At 37.2% G+C, this 24424-nt stretch overlaps 1 protein-coding gene across 5 annotated transcripts in view; it reads left to right on the top strand.

Moving 5' to 3' along the window:
- Positions 1–24424, top strand: part of PRKCZ (protein kinase C zeta) — a 49591-nt gene that overhangs the window by 11683 nt on the left and 13484 nt on the right. For 3 of the 5 annotated variants that reach the window (XM_074161751.1, XM_074161754.1, XM_074161752.1), the window contains exons 6-10: positions 14756–14841; positions 17787–17918; positions 19157–19238; positions 19928–19980; positions 21985–22173. In XM_074161751.1, the coding sequence (XP_074017852.1) occupies positions 14756–14841; positions 17787–17918; positions 19157–19238; positions 19928–19980; positions 21985–22173 (542 nt within the window). Of the gene's footprint in view, positions 1–14755; positions 14842–17786; positions 17919–19156; positions 19243–19916; positions 19981–21984; positions 22174–24424 lie in introns of all 5 variants that reach the window. The other 2 variants (XM_074161750.1, XM_074161755.1) reach the window with 2 other exon arrangements.

Consider the following 24424-nt stretch of genomic DNA (forward strand, 5'->3'; position numbering starts at 1 on the left):
TTAAATTAGCAGTCTCTAAGTGTGGACCTCTGGTTTGTTACAGAACTGCAGACAGTTTGAAATGGAATTTTTACACAAAACTATTGAATTGCTAAATAGTTTCTTTTGTGTTTCAGTTGCTAAATAATTTCATTGGTCAGACTTGTTTATATTAGATCACGGAGCGACTATTTCTAATAGTATGTGATCTTCTGAATTGCAAATATTTGGCAGTGAATTTCTGTAGAATTGTAGGTTTTTCTTCCACAGCATTATGGTTTTAAAGAAACTGGAAAGAAGAGTGCAGAAATACATACTGAACGTTTTGCATTTATGTTGAAATCTAATGATATAATTGCTAGCTGTCCTGGACCTTTGTGAAGTTCATACGGTTTTGAGATTGTACCAGCCAGCAAAGCTTGACATAAATGCACGTAATCCATTAATGGAATAAACCATGGGACTAATATTTCAATTCTATTTGCATTCCTTAAGAAAAGTTTTTTTCAGGTTGAAGAACCTACCTTCTTATATAGATGTGATGCTGTCTGCAAGATAGAGTCTGCAATCTCCAGCATCTGAACTTGTACTGTCTCTATTCCTTTTGCTCCTGAATTTTTGCACTTTTTGGTGGTTTTATTTTTGCACCAGACCCACCTCCCGCTATAGATGTGCAGCTGCTGTTGCAGAAACGGCACCTTTTACCTTGAACGAGACAGTTAACGCGTCCCCAGGGACTGGGGTGGCAGCACCGCTGTGTGGGTGAGGTGGCAGGATTTCTCAAACATCCTGCATCTCTTCCCAGACACTGAATGTGACCTCTTGGAGGCGTTTCTAGCATCTGCTGGCCTGGAGCCTTGGGTACTTTATCGCAATGTTTCCTGATAAAGATGGCAGATTTTTAGGCCAGTCTTTATATTTTAAAAATATTTTTACTTTAGTAGGTCAGCTATTCTTTTGGAATTGATATTAAACAAGGTTGTTTCTGAAAGGTTGAGGTGTGTATTTCTCTTCTGTGCGTCTAAGCGATAGCCTTCCCGATACCCTGATACAAAGCGCGGGATCTGATTGGCAGTTTTATAACTTAGTTATTGTCGTCTCAGCTTATTTACACTGACAGATCTTGATCTGATTTATCACTCTCGGTGCTGCAGTGCATTGTATAACAAAGCACGTTCAGCTGAACAATTTCTATCGATTTGTAGGACTTCCCTAATGGAATTGCCGGTTTTATCAGAGAAATACTTGTTTTTGTGACATCAGCTCCTTGACATCCATGCCATGTTTTAGTTTGTGCCTCAGCTGCAAGCTACAGCCTCTCAAGGGAGCCAGTACCACCCGTGCCTGGATACATGAGGCAGAGATGTGAAAGGGAGAGACGGGGGGAACCAGTCTTCCATTAAATATTTGCTCTTAATGTTCGAGCTGATCCTGCCTATTGTCCTTGGTATCTAATGGTATTCAAACAGCGGCATCAGTGGAATAAAGGGAAAATGTTTCATTTCGTACCTACTACATTGTAAAGCGTAAAGAATTAGATGCTGAAGAAGCAAAAGAATAAAATCCAGTGAGTAATGCATGCTTTTTCTGTAGATTTTATGTATCATTATTGTGATTGCTGTTATGAATTGAGGCCGTTGATGCAGTGTGTGTGTGTGTGTGTACGTGTGGTGCAGTAGATAATAGAACTCAGCATTTTGGTTATGATACAGTTGCTTTGCCTGCCACCCTCCTTTGCAGCCATAGATTGTTACAAATGCAGAGATTCCTGCTGCCTCTTGTGCGTAGGGATGTGGCTGAGAGACCTCTCGGAAACGCTGATAAAATTGCATTGAAAGGACTCTTGGGGAATGTATTTTAGGAGGAAAAGAACAGAAGAGTGAGTGATGCTGCTGCTGCTAATAAGGGAGATTAATGAAAGAAATGTATCCAAAAAACCCTGACGGTATGTGTTCAGGGCCTGTTTATTGTAAGATTGCTGATGTAAAGCTTAACAATTTAGAAGCATCATTTTCTATGGCCTTTTTGTTTAATTGTGTTTAGTGGGTTATTTTAGATGGATTTTTTTAATTGTGAAATAATTGTTTTGAATTAAGGTTTACTTAGTTTCTAATATTGTCAGGATAAACTGTGCTAGTACTGCATTTTTACATCTGAACAAATAGGTATGTGTATTTAATGTTAAAATTAATCTTGGATTTGGGTTGCTAGTGCTAACAAATTTTAGGGTTGTTTTGCTATTGGCTTCATTACATAGAAGAATACAGACTGGGAAACCTTTACGCTTCAGGAAATAGAATGAATACCTTCTTGATGTATAAGACCTTATAGCATTAGTATGACAGTAGACTATGTTTTTATTATCTAATATTCTGGCTGATTTTGCTGCCTCTTTTTTTGGTGATGATTACACTGTATTGTGGATGTCTCTTATGCTCTTTGTTTATCTGCTCAGTATTTTAGCATTAGGTGTTTGGACTTCATTTTTCACAAGCCATCTTTCTTGAAAATTTCATCATAGGGCTGAGTAAAGGTATCTTACTAACCTAATTATTGTTGTGAGCTATTTTATTTTAGGTATATATACTTGGGTTTGCTTTATTTTCTGTCTGATACTACAAAATCTCTCTAAAAGGCTTCTTGCTTACAGTGGTGTGGCCTGTAAATATTTTTCTAGCTCATAAGGCAGGTTTTTCCCTTCATTTGTTACTGTATTGGCAGCAGTGATTAGGTTATTCAGAGCACGTGAACCAATTTCATCCCCCAATGAAGAAAGGAACTATTGCGACCATAGAGACTATTCTGAAAACATAGATTGGATTGCACTGGATAATTAGGCAATTTTGAAACTGCTAGTAACCCTCGCCTGGTTTTTGGTGACTGAACTGAGAGAAGAGAAAATTGTAGTATTTTTAAGGCAAGATATATTGTTGCTTAGGAATTGAAAATAGCTGTGTCATAGTTTCTCAAGAATACCTGAAATCTCTTCCTCTGTCGCCTTAACTGTGTACCACTTTTTTTTTTTTTTCATACGTGGCATATTTGAAAAATATTCATACAGATTATGAGACAGAGTAAGTTACTGAAAGCAGAATTGTAATACAAGATCTATTTTGCTTGTAATCAGTGAATGTTTTTAATTCTAAAATTCAATATTTTCCTTAGCTATGAAACATCCAATGAAGAATACAGAGCTAGGCCTCCCTTTTGATAACTGAGGCATGAAATTATAAAGCACACATCTGATTGTGGGGTTTGATATCTTCCCGTACTTTAAGGTACGGGATGTCTTAGCAGATGTTTGAGTACCAATTCATAAACTATAAATTAAAAATGCAATGGAATAACGAGTACTTGAGCTAGTTTGTAAGTGTCATAACAAATAGCCTGTGGTTTGTTTTTTTTTTTTTTATTCCACCCCCTGCCTTAGCTATTGCTCTGAATGTATAATCATGCAGGAAAGATGTCACCTGGTTTTAGAAAACTTCTCTTGAATGTCATGTGTAGCTCCATCCCCCAGTGTTATCTCTCATCCTTCCAAGCCATATACTTCTCATAAGTTGGTGAATCCACTTCTGATATAAAGGCATTTGGGGTAACTAAATTGGCAAGAAGGTGATGAAGCTTTTTGTGTTATTTGTTGGAATTAGTGGACATCTGCGAGCCTGTTAAACCTTTAGTAGGCCTGTCTGTTGCAGTAGCTTGAAAGATCTATTTAATGTGTAACCTCTTAAATGATATGGTCAAGGTTAATTATATATTATTATGCTTGGGATGCTGTGTAATACTTTTTAAAATTAGTTGCTCTATGTAAGTTATGGTCTTTAATGTTTAACTGAGGCACAGGAATAACAACGGAGGCCTGCAGGGCGGGTAAATGGGCTCTTCAACAGCTCTTGGATTTTTAGTTGCTGTGTGAGAAAACCACATTTTGTGAGAGATTTCAGGTGCTGCTAATTTGAAATGGAGTGAAGAATTGAAGCCTTGTAAGACTAAGTAGTGCTAGCAGTTGGGTAGCCACTGAAGACTGGCTGTTACTACAAATGTGGATGGTAAATATATCTCCTGAAGTAAAAAAGCAGCTAGCTTGAGGCATACTGAAAGGGTGGTTTTCAGGAGAGGCATGAGAGTCCTAATCATCACTGTCAGTGCAAGAGTTAATTTTGAACAGACTGTGCAGTTCTGCCCTTAAACCACAGGGGGAAGGTAGTGACTTGGCTAGTGGAAAAATCAAAAACTGAGATTCTCAATATTGACTAGAAAGCACCTCACTTGTAATTCTAAAGTTGCATTTCTAATTCTTCCGCATCTGTAAGTGATTGTCCTTTAGTTATTAGCTGGGGAAATATTTAATAGGAAACCAGAAACTACTTGAAGGCAAAACGTCAAGATTTTAGTATGGTCCTCTTACTTTTACAATAACATGCTAATAATAATAATAATAATAATAATGCTATTATATGCTTCTTCCAATAATTTAGGTAAGAATCTACCACTTTCTTCAGTAAAGCAGGTACAGGTGCCCTGTGACTAGGACAGGACTCCCGGTTCTTTAGGCTGTCAACTCTGATAAAAACTACTCTTGCCCATAGGGATTGCAAAGAAAGGGAAGCCTCAGGCAGACAGTGATAAAATTGATATTGTAGAGCCTGAAACAATAGGCCTGGGATTGGAACTGATCCATTAATTTCAAGGTGCAATCATTGTTTTTAACAATAGCGCTACAAGCTATCTCAATGTTTCTTTAAACTTGTTAGAAGGCATAGCTGTCCTAACATGATTTTACACAGCAGATCTCGTATTATACAGGGATGATGGAGGGCACAGTAGAAATCAAAAGGAGGTTAGGTGGGAAGCAGTGTGTAAAGTTTGCAGATCTGGTATAATTATCTTCCTTTCTTCTGTGGGGTGAGTTGAAAGCCCCCATCCAAAAGCTGCAAGACAAATACCATCATTAATTTGAAATATTTTAACATATTAAACACTATAATTTTCCATTACCAGACCAGATGAAAGGGCAGGTACATAAGACTGTATCCTTTGCAAATATTTTCCGTATAAGGATGAGAAGCTCTGGGATGGAAGGTTGCTGTCTTGGGAAACAATAATTCTCTGCATCATAAAAGAATTAACTCAGCTGAAAGACTTACTCATTTTGCTGTTAGAATTAGTGTATAATCATTAATCCAGAATATAACAGGTATGATGAGTAACTCCTGAAACAATTCAGATTTTTTATTTGGCTGCTGTCACTAAATAATGATAAGTTCAGTGATACTTTATATTGCTGCAAACTCTACTTCTTATGTTATACTCGTGAAATGTATAAATGCTATATCCATATAGTATATGAGGAAGCTTAGAAGGAGTAAAAGTACAAATGGGAGAATCTCTCAGGTTAGTTTTATATATTGAATGATTAAAACTGAGCACAATTCTTAGAACTGAAGTTGAGACGTAAGAATACGGGCATTGTGTGAACTTAATTTCAGCTTGCTTTCCTCCTACCATGAAGCAGAATAAAATACTGTAAGGTACAGATGTGTCAAATCTGTTGGACTGAAAAGCGGTAGATCTGGAGTTAGTCTTGCTGCAAGGTAAAAGTGTCCTCTGTCAGACTGAGCATTGCGTGCTTTTCTGGATATAATATTAGCAGGCGACCGATTAAATTGGAAAGAAGTCAGAGAAATACGCTCAAGAGCCTGATTTCTTAGGAAAGATAAAGTACACCCTTATGAAGTAATAGATAAACTGAGTTTCTGTCATTCTGCTAGTACTGGAGTAATGTAAACGTGGGAAGGGAAATGGAACTGTTTGAGTGGGACCAGAAGCTGAAGTACTGGGACTGTGCTGGGAAGGAAAACAACCTGACTCAGAAAACACTGAGACTGTAGGAACCAAATAATGGTTTCAAGGGCATTGTGAAGGCCGCCTTATAAAAGCTTTATGAATTTGAAATAAATGTTAAATCCATTTTGAATAGCTGGTGGGTTTTTTGAACAGTTTTGCATTTTTTGTGGTGATGTTATCAAATAGGTGGTGATACCTGTCATTTGAAGGCAAATCAAGAAATTCAATATGCACTGGAAGAAAACTTAAATAACATCAATTTAATACAAATGATAACAACCTAAAAAAGTAGGAACTCTATGCTTCATGAGAAGTGGGTATGAACAGCCCATGGTAAATGCATTGCTTAAGTTGCGGGGGCTTTAGCTAATCTTAATTTCAATTTCATTCTAAGCAGAGGTTCTGGAAGCTTCTGGTAGTTCTGTGATCATCAGCCACCTGTTCAATCGCAGTTCAAAATACAAATAGAATTGTACAGGTAAGGATGAAATAAAGGGAAAATGAGGTGTACAGGATGGGCCGCAGCCATATCTACAGAAAGGTTTCAATGCAAGGAAGACAAGACTAGGATTTTAACTTGTATTTCATTAGTTGTCTTTTTCTGATACGTTTAATTCAAAAATCACGTATGGCACAGATGGAGTGAAATCAGTTAACTGTCTCCTACGGGACAAGAAGTGGGGCTTTTAAAATGAATTCTTCTAAAATGTTTTCTGGGGGATTTGTTGGTAGTTAGTGCTTCTGGTTTTCCTTCAACCTTTTTGATGTATGTTATAACTTGCTATGTAAGATAAAGGATGAGACTAGGGGAAAACATATCTAACCAAGTTTTAACTGATCACATTTCTGGGGTTTCTTGGTTAAGAAGGATTTTTACACAATGCTAGTAAAATAAAGCTCTCTTCTATTATTTTGTCCTGTAATGTGATCATATTTAGTCGATTTCATTCCAAAATACTTACCCTCCTTCCAAAGAAAATGAAAATTTAAGTTCGTTAGTGTGTGCTTGAAAGATTATGAAAACTTCTATAGACCTTGTATACAGGTCAAATGTATCATTGTATATTTAAAACAAATCAATACTTTTCAGCAGATAACTGTCTTTATGCATGAATACCAAATTTGTTTTCACTTAATTGTTAAACATTTTTTGTTTGACTAGATAATGTATGAGTAAATTCTGGGCTGTTAGTAACATTCTTAACAGTTCTTAGCGATGAATTAAGAAATGGTTAGTCTCCCAAGTAAGAAGAGAATTCAAACTCTGTGATTGACCTCACAGTTGGTGTTCTAGAATTCGGTGTGGCAGCGAGTAGACACCCAAACCTGCTGCAATTTCTTCACCCAGTGGTTGGGAGAATCCTACTCTTATCCTATTTTAACCCCAGATTTATCCATCTTGCTAACATTGTAAGTGTATTCAGCTGTTCAACGCTTACATGTGCTGCAGTCTTGAATGTAAAGAAAGACATTGTTGAATGCGATGTAGATAGGTTAAACTGCAGCCGTTCTTTGCTGAGGGTGATGCTTGGTTTTGCGTGAGGTTCAGGTTATACTTGTCTGTTCCTGTGCATTGCCCAACTCGGCTGCAAGCTTTAGCCATGGAGCTCACTGCAGCCTCACCGAAACAGTCACAGTTCTTATACTTGATATTAAGCCAACCTGGATCAATTAAAAATGTGGATTTTGCTATATCTTATGAGGGTGTTGGTTTTTTTTTTTAAAATCTTTTATTTTTTGGTTGGCTGTTTGTCAGAAACACACCAAGTTATTGCATGCATTTGTTTGCAAGGATTGTCGGAGGGTTATGTTTCCATTAGAATTTTCAAGAAATAATTTTCAAGAAATTGTGTTTGCTACTGAACGTTTAGCTATCTCTTTTAAAGTATCAGTTCATTACTTTCTTCCTGAAAAACAATTAGATCAGATCCTTGGCTGTCTCCTGTTTGTTTGGTGGCTAAAGTAACTACCTTGCCTGTTGTTCTGGTAGGATGCGTCGTTGCCTTCCCCACTGGATGCCTCTGTGAGGTGCGTCTGTGGCCTCACCCACAATACTTTTCCGATTGATCAGTCCCTCCTGCTGATCACAAGTACAGGGAACTTTTAAAGACAACTTACATATTGTCTGAGCATTTTATTTCTAATATTTCTGTGAATATAAGGTGGTATTATTTTTTTGTTTGAAAGTGAAAGCTTGTATTTATAAAAGGTTTTTTAGATCCCTTTGTTTCTTAATTTTCTCATGTATTTTGAATGCAATCAGTATTTTTAATGACAAGCTAATCCATATTCTCTAATTGCCATTCATAAGAGGTTTTTAACGTAGAGACCAAGAAAAGAGCCTAAGGTATTAGCAGTGTGGTTGATCCAAAGGGGCGTACAACCCCAGTGCAGCAGACACTTTCAGAATGAGATGTTACCTCGGCTTTTATTGGATGGCTTCGTCTTTGTAAATGTGTCTTATCACCTTGCAATGGCATGGAGCCACTTTAACAGAAGGATGTGCATATGATCCTGCGTGAGACCTCGGTGTGTATGGAGGACGAGTTTTCCACCTACCAGTTCTGACGTGGGAGTCCAGTGACCCCCTTCTAAGTCAGTGGGGAGTAGGATATTCAAACAGTATTTTAGCTGGCTTGAAATAAGTGCCGGGTAAATACTATTCTATGAGACACAGTTTTATTTCCTTGTTGGTTCTCTGCTGATGGTGTATCTAGTACACTGCCTTTGTCGTTATTGCTATCTTATATATTGTGCTTGATTCTTTTTTTTTCACAGAGGTTGACCTGACTTTGTAGTTAATTTTAGTGTCTGTTAAAAAAGAAAAGAAGGATGGGGATACAGTTCCCCAACTGCTAATCAGTTTTAAATTAAGTAAAACAATACCTTCTGACCATTTTAATAATGGCAAGGATACTCTCTTCGTTTTCTAACTTCTGAAAAGGAATGGCAACTGTACGCAGCAGCTTATTCAGAACAAAAAGAAGGGCCAATTTACGGACCATACAATGTATGTCTTTTATATGCTTCAGAGAGGAATTTAATTGTTTCAGTTTAACTGTTTGGGACATACTAAGTACCAGATATGTGAAACAACATAGTATCAAAGTTCTTCAGAATTTCCTTTCCCAAAATTTGTTCTATCTTTATATGTAATTATTTTTGTTATCTTTTTATCTAGTTCAGAGTCTATCTGAAATACCAGTATCAATTTCCTACTTGTAATTCATGAGTTGGTTTTGAAAGAATGCTCACTTGTCTGCTCAGCAAAACGTTAAAAGAACAAAACAAAAACTGGGCATTCTCATACTGTCCAGCTGGGAGGCAATGTAATTGGCCTGTAAACAAGTTGCATTAATGTCAGAGAAGTAATTTGCAGCAATAGCAAATTATCTTTGGGCTTTGTATAGTAAAAGATTTCATGATAGTTTGATCACATAAAAGCAGGCTTTGGAATTGCATTTGTAAATCCAAATGTATAGGAAATAGGGGTTTTTGTGGCCATCCTACTGCCATTCATTGGTGTAAACCACACTTTTCAGACAACTGATGAATTCTCTTACGTATTCTGGAAAATACAAGCATTTCCAAACTCTCAAATGGAAAAATAGTATTTTTGGCTCAGGGGCAGGTTGGGCCTGTCTTTTAAATTGCCTTTTTTCCCCAGTGCTGGGAAAGTATGTTGTCATTTAAAAATGACTGTGCTGCCTTCTGTTTCTTTGCTTTACCAAGTTACATTTTCAAAGGCAAGGTTCACGTCCCTTATGCCGAGTTTTGAAGAGGTCAATTTGAATTTGGAGAGTGTCTTCTGTAGATGAGTTAATTTGGAACGAACACTGAACAATAGACAAATTGCTCATACATTTCTATCCACAATAATTTTTTGTGTTTAATTTTTTTCCTTAAGTTTTTTCTACAGTTTTTTTTAAAAGATGAAAAAAACTAACCCTAGGGAATGTCTTTGAAAAAACTATTAAATATATTTACAAGGTTCATTGTGCATTACTGTTAGGGATGTAGTTGCACAGCTTGACAACAGAGGGAAGAATTGCACAACAGCAAAAGCCAGTTGTTTCACACTGCTTTTTATTTTAGAGGCAGCTGGTAATTTTGTTTCAGGCATTCAGTTTGAGTATTTTTATTTCCCTTGTAATCTTACCTTGAAAAACAGTCTTTTTTTTTTTTTCTCCTCCAATTTTCCAATTGTGGAAGTAGATAAAGTTCGGTACATTCATTGTAATTAAAATATGTATTTGTGTTCCCCAGTAAGAACTTGTTATGCCTGTTAGTGGCTTAAAATATCTTGAGTTTTCCTCTAAACTTGTTCACATACAAAACGAATATTAGAAAAAAATCTTTTTTTTTTTTTTTTTTTGCTAGGCAAAGGCTAGTCTTTAATAATCATGAGAGGAAAGATTACTTTGTTTAATTAGCGATATGGTATCTCCTTCAGCCTCCAAGCAGCTAACTCAAAGTCCTTAATGAGTTAACTGATGTGTACTGTAAAATAAATGAAAAAGTAGGCCTTTTCATTAAACACAGTAATTAATTACTCATGCTTTTCTGATGGCGTTCCTTTTTCTAGGTGGCTGACATCAATCATGGCTGTAAAAACTCATTTTATTTTTTGGTTATCAAGAATCATGAAATCCCTTACTTGTTTTATCCTGAAGTGTTCTAAAAACACGTACCAAAACATTTTGGTTTGGGTTCAGAAGTATCTTTTCCCCATATGAAGTGTAGGGGTGAAATGCAGACTATGATTAGAGCTTTGTTCACACAGAACACTGACAATAAATTGTTTCTTTCTTATTTCAAGACACATCCATACTGCCGTCTCAGGAATCTGATTATTGTTCTGGATGGTTTCTTTGATCTAGTATAGCTCTAGTTAGGATATTTTGAAGCTAATAATGCTTCAAAATAATAATGGTATTAAAAAATCAAACTCCTTTTTAGAATCTGCCATTATCCTTGTGAATTTGTAGGGAGGATGTTCTCTTTTCATGGGTGCATTACTAGGTACATAGAATACCCATGTTGGCACATTTCCATAGGTTATTCCAAGCAGGTTGCCCAGGATCAGCCCAGATGGCTTCTGAATATCTCTGCAACCTCTTCCCAGTACTCAGCCACCCTCACTGGGAAGGCATGTTTCCTGATGTTCAGATGGAATGTCCTGTGTTCCAGTTCGTGCCCATTGCCTCTTGTCCTGTCACTGGGCACCACTGAAACCAGTATGACTCGCTCTTAATGATACCTCCCTTCAGGTCTATGTGTATACATTGATGAGATGTCTCTGAGCCTGTTCTTCTCTGGACCGAACAGTCCCAGCTCTCTCAGCCTCTCCTCGAATGAGAAATGGTCCAGTCCCCTTATCATCTTCGTGGCCTTTCTCTGGACTCTCTGCAATAGTGCCATGCCTTTCTTGGACTGGGGAGCCTGGTAATGAACACAGTATTCCAGTTGTGGCCTCTCTAGTGCTGAATAGAGGGGAAGGATCACCTCCCTCAACCTGCTGGCAATGCTCCTCCAAACATAGCCCAGGATACCATTAGCCACCTTTGCCACAAGGGTGAATTGCTGGCTTATGTTCAAATTGGTGCCTACCAGGACCCCCAGATCCTTTTATTCAAAGATACTTTCCAGCTGGTCTGCCCCTATTATGTACTGGTGCATGGGGTTATTCCTCCTGAGCTGCAGGACTTTGTACTCCCTTTGGACTTCAGGAGGTTCCTGCCTGCTCAGTTCTCCAGGGGCTGAGGTCTCTTTGGCAACACAACCAAATACGTGTGGAGTATCAGCAATTCCTCCCAGTTCTGGGTTGTCAGTGAACTTGCCAAGGGTATTCTCTGTCCCATCTAGGTCACTGGTGAGGGTGTTGGACAGGACTGGAGCCAGTATTGTCCCCTGGAGTACTCCCGTATTCACTGGACTCCAACTGGACTTTGTGCCACTGACTGAATATGGACTACAAAAATGAATACTGTTGTTGACAGTACTAGGAACTTCTGTCATATACATTTAATTTTATTGTATGATAATAATAGAACTTGGGATATAAAGGTGTGTCTTACAATAATTGCCGTTTTCTCCTTTTTTTTTTTTTTTTTTTACCTTGGCCCCTTGTAGAGGTGGGGAATAGGAATTGATTTCCCTTAAACCTTACACTGAATCGGTGTCAGTCAGCGTTAAATTGTAGGGGTTTCTACTTCTTTAAAGCTATGCTATATTAAGTTTAGTTTTTGTTAGACTGCTGCTTCACAAGTATATGATATAAAACCCTGACTTTGATTTAATATTTATCATTAATTAGGGAAGTGACTTGCTCCTTTATTTACAGACTTCATCATCACAAGCTGCTTGTTAACTTACCATTCACTTACTATTTCTCATGTCAGTGATAAGCTAACGTTCAGAACACAGATGTATTAGGTTGCCTCCATATGGTGCTTTGTCTAATGAATCAATTAGCTATTTTGGAAAAAATCTGTGTGAATTTCTTTTTTTCTCTCGGTAAAAAGTCATCCCACAAATGGTAGAACAGGTTTTCATTGATGTTTGAGCATATTTTAGGCAAAAAGTTTGCAGTAGTTTTGCTAGGTTCTCATTAAAATTTTATTTGCACTTGGGAAAACCAGGGGTTTTGTTTGCTTTAAAGTTTATATTTGACAGATTTTGAAGAACTGTGAGTCAAACGTATTAAGTGATGCCCTTCTATTCTAGTAACTGTGTATTTGGCACCTCTGTGGCATGCAGTCTTTGGGCTCCTTTGAGAAGCTGGGTTTTTTTTCCAAATTGTTAACAATTCACTTACCAGTGCAATGTTTGTTTCAAAGGCTTGCAAAGTAAACATTTGCACATGCAAATAGAGTAACATATGAATGTTTGCGGATTTGGCACTGTAGATTTGTGGAGTCACAGAAACTTCAATACTTTTATGTGCCTTCCTTTTGAAGGACAAAAATATAGTATCTAAAATCAGACCCAGTATTAGTCAGTGCTCACATATTGTATGTCAGTAGCCTGGGATTTTTGACTTGCTCAATATTAAGTTAAAATATTTTTTCAACAAAGAAACTATTTACTACTTGCATTATCTTTTGACAGTGAAAAAAAGACTTCATCTTTGATAAGATGTGGGTATTTAAAACTTAACTGTTTAAAACTTGAAAGACAGAAACGTTAAAGATGATTTTGCACTAACGTCTGAGGATTATAAATTCACAGTTTCATACCTTGTCAGAATGTAGCAATGTTTATCAATCAAGCCTATCAAAGTTTTTATATTAAATGTTCTTTACTATATTGTCTGGGGCATTTTAGTTCATGTATTTTTCTAATTTTTTTATTGTGAAATTGACCTGGTTTGGTCAGCAGAACCAGTGTACCTCAGTACCAAATACAGTCTATATGTAGCTCTCCACAAGATACTGTAAAAGTGTATGTTTTACTGTTGTCTTCTCAGATGGAGTTATTTTTATGTCCTGTGCTGTTTAGTTCTCCATTCCCTATGAAACTGCCATTATTATTAATTTCTTTGTCCAAAGTTGCTAAAATACGTCTTGTACAAGCTGCTATGTTAAGTTGCAGTATACCTAGTAATTTGTTTTTAAGAAGGCATATATAAAACTGCATATTGGAAGATCTTACTTACCGCGTTACTGGAGATAATTCTTACTTTGATATCATTATTTAAAGCTATTCTAGTCTTTCAATTTCTTTTTCAAGTAAAAAGATATTATAACCCCTGTAAAAACACTATAAAATACTTTTCCTGGAAATGTTTAAGGGGATGTATCAGACTTGTCTCACTGTCTTTTTAGACACAAGACATTTTTCACTGAATTTCACGGAATTTTTAGAGTTGGAAGGGACCATAAAAATCATCTAGTCCAACTCCCCTGCTGAAGCAGGATTGCCCAGAGCATTTTTGTGCTTGTTAACTCTAAATATTGCAGTAAACTTTGGTAACTCCTAAATTGAAATCTCTTAGTAGATATAATTAGAACTAATTATTCAGCAATGAGAATCTTTCCAAATCTGACTCTTTTTTATTATTATTTTTTTAGCCTCTTGATATCAGGCATATGGTGTCAGTTTTAACATCACTGCTGAATTTTCTGTTTAATTCGCCCCCTCTTTTCGTCCCCCCTGTGCTCCCTGCCCCACCCACTACCCATTGGGTACTTAATGTTCACTTAATATTAAATATCAAATGTTCTAATTAGTCAGTCACACAGAAACTGCACATATGTGAGTGAAAAGTGACAATAGAAGTAACCTGGAGCAGCTGCTGGGTACTGCCATGTGTTGCATCTGGGAGAGTCTGGCTTAAACAGGTTAAATGATTGCCTGTTGTTATGTTTAGAATATATTAAATCGCAGACTTGCACTTGAACCATGTCATAACAGAAGAAGTATTTTGGTGATGTTTAATGGCAGCATAAAAACGAGGTCAAATAATGTAACTCTCAAGACTTGTAACATCTTTAATATTGCAAATCTAAGGCACTGTTAGCACCAAACATCCGTTACACGTTGACATAGGAAGGTGGCATGGTGAGATCAGCACGGTAATTTTTTCTGAGGAAGCTGTTTCTTTAACAGCTATCTGTCCTTCTCACCTGAGCTTGAGCAGCCACCGGCCAAGAAACTGTAACAGGATTATCATCATGTGAGGAAGGAGACAGGGACGGCGAAAAGGGAGAGGCAGCGGTGAAAGCACATCCTGCAGGAGCTGTCATTTACTGCCGCCTTAAAAAAAACCAAAAAAAAACACCAAACACATCAGCAGGGATTTTAGCTGTGCGTTGACATTTAGAAAAGCAAGATTGTTTTAAGTCACAACTTGCTTTAACGTAGTGTGTCTGGTATCGCCGTGCTACCATGCTGCTGCTTTATACCTTTTTAATTTCTTTCTTAGAATCAATCTACCGCCGTGGAGCCAGAAGATGGAGGAAGCTGTACCGAGTGAATGGGCATTTGTTTCAAGCCAAACGTTTTAACAGAGTGAGTACTGTTGCATAAAATGTTGGGGTTTGGTAATGTTCTGTAGTAATTGTTTTCTCAGTCTGTGCTTTTTCTGTATTTGAGTGTTGAAAAGAAAGGAAAAGCAAGATGCTTATTCATGTGACTTCTCAGTCTGTGCAGCGTTATTCAGGTAGTAACAATCAGAAAAATTTGAAAGTCTTTGAATCTGGGGTGGGGTTAATGTATGATTGGTGGAAATTATTTATTTTTGAAGTCTCTAAAAAACCTGGTTTAGTGACTGTTTAAACTGATGCATACTTAGAGCAGCTTTTCTCCTCTCCGCTCTTGATGTGATTTTGATTGCTAGTTAGCATAATCTTTTGCCTTCAGTACTTTTTGTGATTCTTAAAGATCAGAGCTCTTTTTAGGAGCTGTAACTGTTTGGAATCTGAGGTATTACATAATCTAATTTAAAAAAAAAAATACCACCACCCTGATTCATTGAGCTAAAATACAACTGATTAAGAATCTGACTTAATCCACATAAGCAAGTGAATGTAGCTTTAAGGCTGAGACACCTCCTTCACTTATCCCATTATGCCTGAGGATTGCAGCACGGATTCAAATGTAGCATCTGCTTTGGGCAGTTCTGTACCAAACTGAGTACAGTGAGGTCACTTCACTTCTTGATTCAGCAGTAACTTTCTTTTTTAAAATTAAATCAGCTTTTTTTTTTTTCCTAATGCTCCCCACCTCAAAACTGCACTGAAAGAAGGAAAGGCCCCTTAAAACTCAGTATCTTATCACTAGATATATGAAAAATGTCATATATCTGAATGACAGCATTCATGTGGTGTACCAACTCAATCTTTTAAATTTATAGTATGAACTTTTTTTGTGCTTATTTGCTACATAGTTAAAACATAAGTCTTTGAAACATTGTGAATGCTGACCCTCCACATTAATAATCCATAATGTTATAGATAATGATGTTTTCATGGAACTTAGACAAATAGTGAATTTACACATAAAGATTTTGAAACCTCATTAGCGCACCTGGTTGTCAACAATCCTAACCAAGGCTACTTTGTTATAACCGTATAGAAATGAAATCAGATACAGCCAGAACACAAAGCATATCCAACTGAAGTTAGTAATAAAGTTGACACGAACTGTGAAACGTGACATTAAAATGTATAAATTTAATAATAAATTATGGTCTTATATGTATTACTGAATTAAGTACCAAATTTTAATGTTGACTGAAGTTTTAAGGCTGGAGTATTCCCTTATGAATGAATTCCTTCTTCAAAATAACCTTTTAAACCTCAAGTAAATGAACACATGCAAGAATCTAAACTTTAATCCTGTTGAACATAATGTAGAAGTTAACTTTTTGTTATTCCTGTGTTTGTTTTGGAGAGGTATGAGAGGGAAACCTGCATTACTGAAGGAATTTAGGAGCTGCCCATCTGTCATTTCTTTTTTTATTTCCTTGCTTCCCTGCATCTGACTGAAGTAAATGAGGTTATTTTTTTGTATGTCATTTCCAGGGTCTAAGATACTTTATTTAGTCTTAATATTACTGCTGCCAAACGTGTACAAGAAAAGTGAAAGAAGTCTGATGGACCAGGAATTTTGTAAGAAGTGGCTATAGATGTCCAAGGCTTCCTCTCTTATTAGGCAGTATGTTTTTTAGGTGTTTTTTTCCTGCGCAGTGCAGTTCAGGTTTCTCCCGATCAAGGAGGACTGGCTGTACAGACGAATGGGATGTAGTTAAGTTTTGCTTTCCACAACTATCAAAATATAAGAAGGGCAATACAGAAAATATTTTTTTTAAAATGATCCATTCTTTGATTTTTTTTTTAATAATTTTTACTTTTTTTTAATACTACGAGTAAGGATTTATCGTAGCTTAACACTTTTGGGCAGGACACTGTGTGTGATTCATTACTCTGAGGATCTGAATAACCGCACTCGAACTTGCCGTTTGCTGGGAGGAACAGACGTTCACTGTTTGGTGGCTCTGGGACAGTTGCGGGGCTCTGCCGAAGCGTGGAAGGGGGAAAGATGCCGGGTTTCCTGTGCCGCCTGCAGAGCCACAGGCAGCGGCGGAGCCGGGTGCAGTAATTGCTGGAGAAAAATTGCAGATAGGGAATAACGAGTAAGTTTTCTGTTGGCAACCTCTGCAACGTGTAGAGGGATCACAGGGACTGGGTGGCTTCTTGGCATGTAAGAATCTCACATTGCTCTTTGGCAATTTGGGTGAAGTGGATAAAATGACCACAGCACACATACACTGGAAAAATTATTTAAAGACCCACCCTGTTAAAGTCAACAGTAGGATGTCTGGCTGCTTAATTTGTCCTCCTTTGGATTTCATTTATTCAGATGCCATTTTGTTGCATGTATAAAAAAGGCCATATATTTTTGATATTAAATAGTGCAACGTACAGAGGTTTTTACATCAGACTTCATAGGAGAGTTTTAATTATGCAAAGTTTCTACTGATGTTCTACCACTGTTAAAGTATGTGGGTGTAGGTATAGAACATTCTTCATACTTTAACTTGGCTTTTGTAACATTTTGTACCAGTCTTCTCCAAAGCAGTCAGTTTGGGTACTTTTATGCGTAAGTGTGTAGTACAAATTCCTGTCAGATTTGTTTGGGTAACCTCTATCAGAACCTGAAATTCAGAATATGCTTATTCTCTAGCAATGATTTGCTCACGTTTGGCTGTAATGCTGGAGATAGTTGTTTTCTTAGCATTCATTAAAAAACAACTGCCTTCAGCTGAATTGTTAAGTGTGAAGCGTAACCTTCAGTTATTAGGGAAATCCTGGATATCCTGAAAGAACTATTATTGACCATCTATTAGGAGGTAACGAGGATGGGGTCTCGTAGGGTGGATTCTTGCTGCTGGGTAACTACTCACCTACAGAGGGGAACTGATAATTGAATTTATAATTTGTTCTGTCTTCCAGAGAGCGTATTGTGGCCAGTGCAGTGAAAGGATATGGGGGCTCGGAAGGCAAGGCTACAAGTGTATCAACTGCAAATTGTTGGTCCATAAGCGTTGTCATATACTCGTTCCACTGACCTGCAAAAAGCATATGGTAAGTTTGCATTGGGTATAAAGCTCTTCCATTGTGTCCTGTGTTGCTGTTTCTAGATGTGCCTCCAAAGTAATTAAAAGCTGTGTGTGGTTGTAGCTTTATGATACTCGGTGGCATTTGAGTTTCAGTTTCTGAAATGTCTGTGGAGGGACAAGCCTTTGGGCTGTGAGCAGTAGAGACAAAACAAGAAAAGAAAACTTGTGATAGAACTTAAGCGTAAGCAAGCCTGAGTTTGACTTCTCCAGTAAACCTATTGTATTTTACAGGTAGATAGAGAGCTGTCATTGACAGTCTTAGCATTTGTTCCTTTAAGCCTATGGGAATGTTTTAAGAACTAAGGCACTGGTGTGGTTTTTGCACTACTGCTTGCAAAAACGCTTGTTGCTTTCATGTTCTTGCCACCTCAGTTTCTCCAGGGCTGTTCTCATCCTCTCCATTCCCCTCATGTGTGCCAGTGGCAACTCTAGTGTCTTTCCTAGGCTTTAAACCTTTAAATATGTATCCCTGAATTTGTTAGCCCTTCCCCATACTCATCACAGACTATAACCAGTATCTTGCTGGTTGTTGCATCATGTTGTCTCTAACTTAAAACTCAAACCTGTATTTTTATTTATTGGATTGCATATGACTTGCCTTGACATTACTAACTTCTTAGCCAATTTATTAATGTGTGTTGCCATACCTGCTGCAATAGTCCTACGCGCCTCATTATCTTATTATTCACAACTCTGTTATCATATGATTCTATGATTGAGTTGTGAATGAGACCAGGGTCCAAACATACTACAAAATTATTTGGTATTGTGATTGTTACCGATGTATGCAATACCCCTGCTGAATGAGTAACACTTCCTATTTTTTAAACAGGAAAGGAATATGCCAGTGCTCTAAATGGAGTGTGAAACATCATGCTGAGGTGTTTACTTTGTTGCAGTTCCATGTGGAACAGAGTCAGTAGTCTTAAATAGAATTAAAGTTTGAACTTTGCAATAAAATATAGTAATCTCACTTTTAGAAGACAGCTGAACATTTGTTGTAGTTGCAGGGAACAGTTGACATAGCATTTAGGCTTATAAAATGTTGATATTCGGAAATACTTTCTACAAAATCCAGTTTTCATTCTGGAAGATACAAATGTGGGTTCTCGTTGCATCATAGTTATTTGGCAAGACATAATCACTTAAAAGGGACTGCATAAACCGACGTTTTTTTCCTATCTAACCTATGTATTTTGCAAGGATTCGGTCATGCCTACCCAGGAACCTCAGTTAGATGATAAAAATGATGAAGTTGACCTCCCTTCAGAAGAAACTGATGGAAGTGAGTATTCTGTTAAGTTGGAATTTGTGTATTTTCCCATTTCAAGGCCCTGTTTCCACTCTACCTGTTTGTGGTTTTTAAAGCTTCCTTTGGATTAGCTCTAGTTTAGTCCCATGGACTAGATGCTCATTAGGGACTCGGTTACAGTGATTGTATCTCTGAAGCATATCACCTGGTTCAGTTTCATCCTAAATTTACGTCATCTGAAATCGTTCCGGAAGGTCAAGTTAAGCAGCAATTGGCAACAATAGATTTACTTTTTAAAATAAACGAAACCCCTACACTTCAGATCCAAACTATGATGCCAATACCAGTGGCATCTCAGACTTTAGGTATTTCTTAATTTTGTGTGATTGGAGTGCTCTTTCTACGTTAATATTTTTGATGGTTTAACCTGTCTTGTGTTTAGGGCCCATTTATCATACCCAGGGTCCAAAACGGCTCTGGCCTTTGTCAGAGTCGGTTCTGAGCTCAAAGGTTCATTGATGAATTTCTTGCCGTCTCAGAGTTGGTTGTTTCTGCACTGCCCTTTGGATCTGCTGTCGGGATTACAAGAATAAAGTGGAAAAACCTCATCAACTGTCCCATAGTATTTAAAACAACTAAATCATCTTCCCATTTATCAATTTTTTAAATTATTTCTAATGAGGGCCTTGATAACCACACTACTTGTTTGATTTCTTTTCCAGTTCCCTACATTCCTTCAAACCGGAAACATGACACCATTAAAGATGACTCTGAGGTACGTTTTACAAATATTTTTGTAATTCACATTTACATGCTCTTAATCATACAACTTTTTATAAAATAGCTAGTTATTTGTCCTATTTTTTCTGCTACCTTTTAAAAAGACAAGTCTGGTGTTTCCTTCTGAAAATTGATACTTTTTTTTTCAAGCATTTTTGTTGGATTTTTCGAAAGTCTTCTGTATACAGCTCTTGTTATCTCAATCATGTTGTGAGAGAGACTTTTTTTTTCCCCTCTTTTTTTTCCTCCCTTCCATTCATGTTGGAACAAGAGTGATTGAGCAGAGGGTTTGACTTTATTGGTCCTTGCAACAAATGATGGCTTTGACATTGTCTTGTCTGCTCTCTAATGGATGTGCACCCTTCATCACCCTCAGGCTGCCTCTCCAGGCAATCATTATGAAAGTTGGTTCAGTCTGATAATACATTAACTATCCAGCTCTCTGAGATGTTTCATATAAATAATAACCTAATCATTTATAGGCAGCTGCTGTGGAAATACAAATAGAATAACATACACTTAAAATCGGTTTTTTCAGCTCTTTTGTAGTAGACAGTCTGACCCAGTCTCTGCACGCCACGAATGCAGTTTGAAAAATCCCAATATACTTTAATTCTAAAGGTTTTCAAGACATTTCTTTTAAAAATGCTTCTGGCATATTTAATAAATAGGCTGCACTCTGCATCCTCTGGCAGTTAGTCTGATATCCTGCTTTTAACAAGCCTGCACCTTTTTTTCCTGTGCCTCCAGTACAATACTTGTCACTACCATTATTTCATACTCGAGTAGCTCCTGCTCTTGGGTTAATGACCGCCTTATTTTCAGTCACGTGTCTTCAGATTTTATCTCAAATTCAGAGATGGAAGGGTATAAACTTAAAACACAGCAGAGAATTTTAAATGCTGTGTAGAATTGCTGACTTCTGCTCTGGTTAGTACTCAGGTAGATACTGTTTGTGTTTAAATTTTGATAGGTGCCATTTGCTCAACTGTCCTGAATTATGCTGCTCTGATTTTCCCACCTTGCTTTTGAGCTTTACTAATATAATTTAAGGTATACTACAGGGAGGAAGTGGCATTCTGGGAGCTTTGTTGACTAGAATCTTTAAGCTCAGAGCAATCTCTTCTAATAGCAGTCAATCCTAGATCAAGATTCTTTATATAAGTACTTTCCATAGTTCAGCAGAATGCTGATCTGTCTACAAGTATAGTAGTATGAGGTCAGATAAAAATAGGCTACAGAAGTATGTCAAAGCATTGTATATATTGGTAAAAATGAAATGTCAGAGTACACGTTACATTTGTCTAGTTCACCTGCTTGATCTTGTCTCACATGTTCCCATCTAATTCCAGCAAACAGTCAAGATAAAACGTATCTTTTAAAATAAAGAATTTTAAAATAACATTCTTCATAGTGGAGTATTTTCTGCAAATTTTCACATTGGAGAAATTGGCATCTGCTTTCGTACGTTCCCAGGCACTATTAGAAATATTAATATTCATTAAAACTGTAGTGAATTTGATACAGACAGCTGCTGCCTAAACTGAAACCAAGACAGGTACATACATTAGCAAATTATTGTTTCCTCATCTCTCTTCTTTTTAGGTAGCTTTTATTAATTTGTACTGCAGTATTTGTCAGAATATGAAAGGTGCTCTTCACTTAGGCTATGTAGAATTATCCTTTGCAGTGTGGTTCAAGAATTGGAATAAAACTTCATTTTTCAAGGCATTGCCTTCTGTTTTCTAGTAGGGAATATTTAAATGAGTAACTGAACAAACTACTGCCTTGAAAAACACAGTAACTTTTTTTAAGAGCAAAACAATACCAAGCAAACTTTTCTGACCAAGTGTGTAACAATCAGCCATTCCAATCTGTGTGCCAGTGACAAAGGCAGCAAACTCAGCAAATCCCACCCATGGTTAAAGACCTCTTTGCTTTTATAGTTACTTGTTATGAAAATGTCATCTGTTTCTGTCACCTGTTTCTTTTTATACAGGATATCAAACCAGTCATTGATGGAATGGATGGAATTAAGATCTCTCAGGGGCTTGGACTACAGGACTTTGATTTAATCAGAGTTATTGGACGTGGAAGTTATGCCAAAGTTCTTTTAGTACGGTTAAAAAAGAATGATCAAATATATGCTATGAAGGTAGTGAAAAAAGAATTGGTCCATGATGATGAGGTAAAAGTCCGTGTTAATTGTATTCTGTTATATATTGTAAAAATTTAACAAAAAGCAGCTAAGGTTTTAGCCAACATTTCTGTAATAGTTTTACTGACTTTTGAACTCATTTGTCATCAACTGTCTGCATGAAGCACCAAGATCAAATCTGAGAGGAATGTCCCTTACTTTAATAACAATTATTAATAAGTCTTAGTAGAACACACCTGAAAAATATTCCAACCTGGTTGTGCTAATCTGTGAGATAAATAGGGTGGAATGTGGGCACTTAATTTGGAAAGAAAACAAATATGTTTTCCAAGGCAAATTAATGGAGCTGCAAAGTATTGTCTGTATTTAAGAACAGGAGCTGAAACTGTGTTCACAATTACAGAGAGCATCTGTGAGTGACACAGTCCTCTGGAATACTTTTTCCATGGGTTCAAAGAAAATATTCTACTACCATTTAGGGTCACTATGGTTTAACTGGCTTGTAAAAAAAAAAACTCTGCCACAGAAATTAGTGCTGCATTTCTCAATCATTTTCAAAATCCTGTTGTTTGTTTTGTTTTTTTTTAGTACAGGATCTCAAATACACGAGTTTGGGGGCAGAGAGGGAGAAAAAGAAAAAGGAAGAAAACCCTCCACCCAGCCCTTTGTGTTTTTCCTATAATATTCGTTCTTCTTGAAGAGTATAGATTTTTGTATCCATTCTATTTTTTTTTGTACATGTGATGAATCAGTCACAGCAAGCAAGGCAGGCAGATCTGAACCACCTACACTGCCATTAGACTGGAACCTGCCGCGTTAAGTACTGGGACAGGGGCTGGGGTAAATGGGAGTTGTGTGGTCAGACCACAGCCCTGAGAAACCAGCAGAGAGACCCGAGGGAAGGACAAGAAGTGATGTCAGGCTGGACTGGGACACTGCAGTGTGACACGCTCGTGGGAGTGGCAGTGTGTGACAGGGTACCTACAGTATGACACCATGCAGTATCTGAAGAGTGAAGAAGTGCTGTGTCATCCTCGTGGGTGGAATTAGTCAAATAAAATAAAAAAGGAGGTGGACAATCAGCCTCACCATATAGGGAGTTGCTTAGAGAGCTGTTCTTACAATAGACAGTGAACTTTTCAAATAGAATGCAGAAGCAGCAGAAGAAGCAAATAGAATGCTTAAAAATAGAATTTTTAAGCTGATGATGTTTTATTGATTTTACGTGGTTAGGAAGACTGGATTTCTTGAAAGTAGGATGTTGGGAAAAAACCCAAACTGGATTGTTTTAAGTGCTATTTGTGTTGGTAGTTTCAATCGGTTTCTCTGGCTGCCCTTTTTGTCGTTATTCCAGAGGCTGGGGTTAGGAGACTGAACTTGTAAAGTTCTTCTAAACTCCTTTGGCTTGCTCTTTAATCCGATGGTTCTTTATATGACCAAAGATTAGACTGTTGTGTGCTTTATTTAGTGTTTTCTTTTTAGCATGTCCTTTTCCAAGAAGGTAGAAGCTAAATAAGAGCATTATTTAATGAGTTATGCAGTTGTTCATGGGAATCAGAGGTAGATGAGAAAAGTCCGTCTTGAATAGTGGCTCTCACAGAGAATTACATAGAAGATTGAGCTAATTGGTTCTTCTTTTCTATAAGATAGGCTGTATAATGGAATTCTGGGAATTGATAGGAAATTCACTGAATTCTGTGAATGCATGAGATACTGTTAAGTAAGGGAGATTTTACCCAATAAGTGTTTCATGGAGAAAGAAAATTAATTACAAAGCAAGTATCAGTATGATTAAATCAGTCAGTGCTTTCCAGGTAATGGGTGGTATGGGAGAGAAGGAAAGATTCTTTTCTAAATGAGATTGAAGCCAATCAAATACCTGGGCTTCTGCTATGAAATTTTTCCAAGCTTGATCTTGCTGGGAGTAGTGCAGCAGTACAATACTGATGTACACAAGCGCAATAGGGAAGGAGTTTGAAGACTCTTTAAAGAAGCTCATTTGCTAAGAACAAAGAAGTGGATGTTTTTGTTTTATTCCAAATTGAATTTTTGGCTCACGTTTGGACCCAGGTTTACCTTTCCAAGGTGTTAGATTTTGTGTTCAGGTGCTCCTGGAAGTCTGCGATACTTTTAAGAATTATTTTGGTTGGACAAACTACTCAGATTTTGGTAGTTTCATTGAGTTCATTTTGAGTTTCAGATGAGAAAATGATGGTCAGTGTATTTGAAGCTTTTAAAAACTGGAGATTCACATTGCTTTTGTTACTGGCATGAGTTGCTT

This window comes from Numenius arquata, chromosome 20, assembly GCF_964106895.1.
Source record: "Numenius arquata chromosome 20, bNumArq3.hap1.1, whole genome shotgun sequence".
NCBI classification, from domain to species: Eukaryota; Metazoa; Chordata; class Aves; order Charadriiformes; family Scolopacidae; genus Numenius; species Numenius arquata.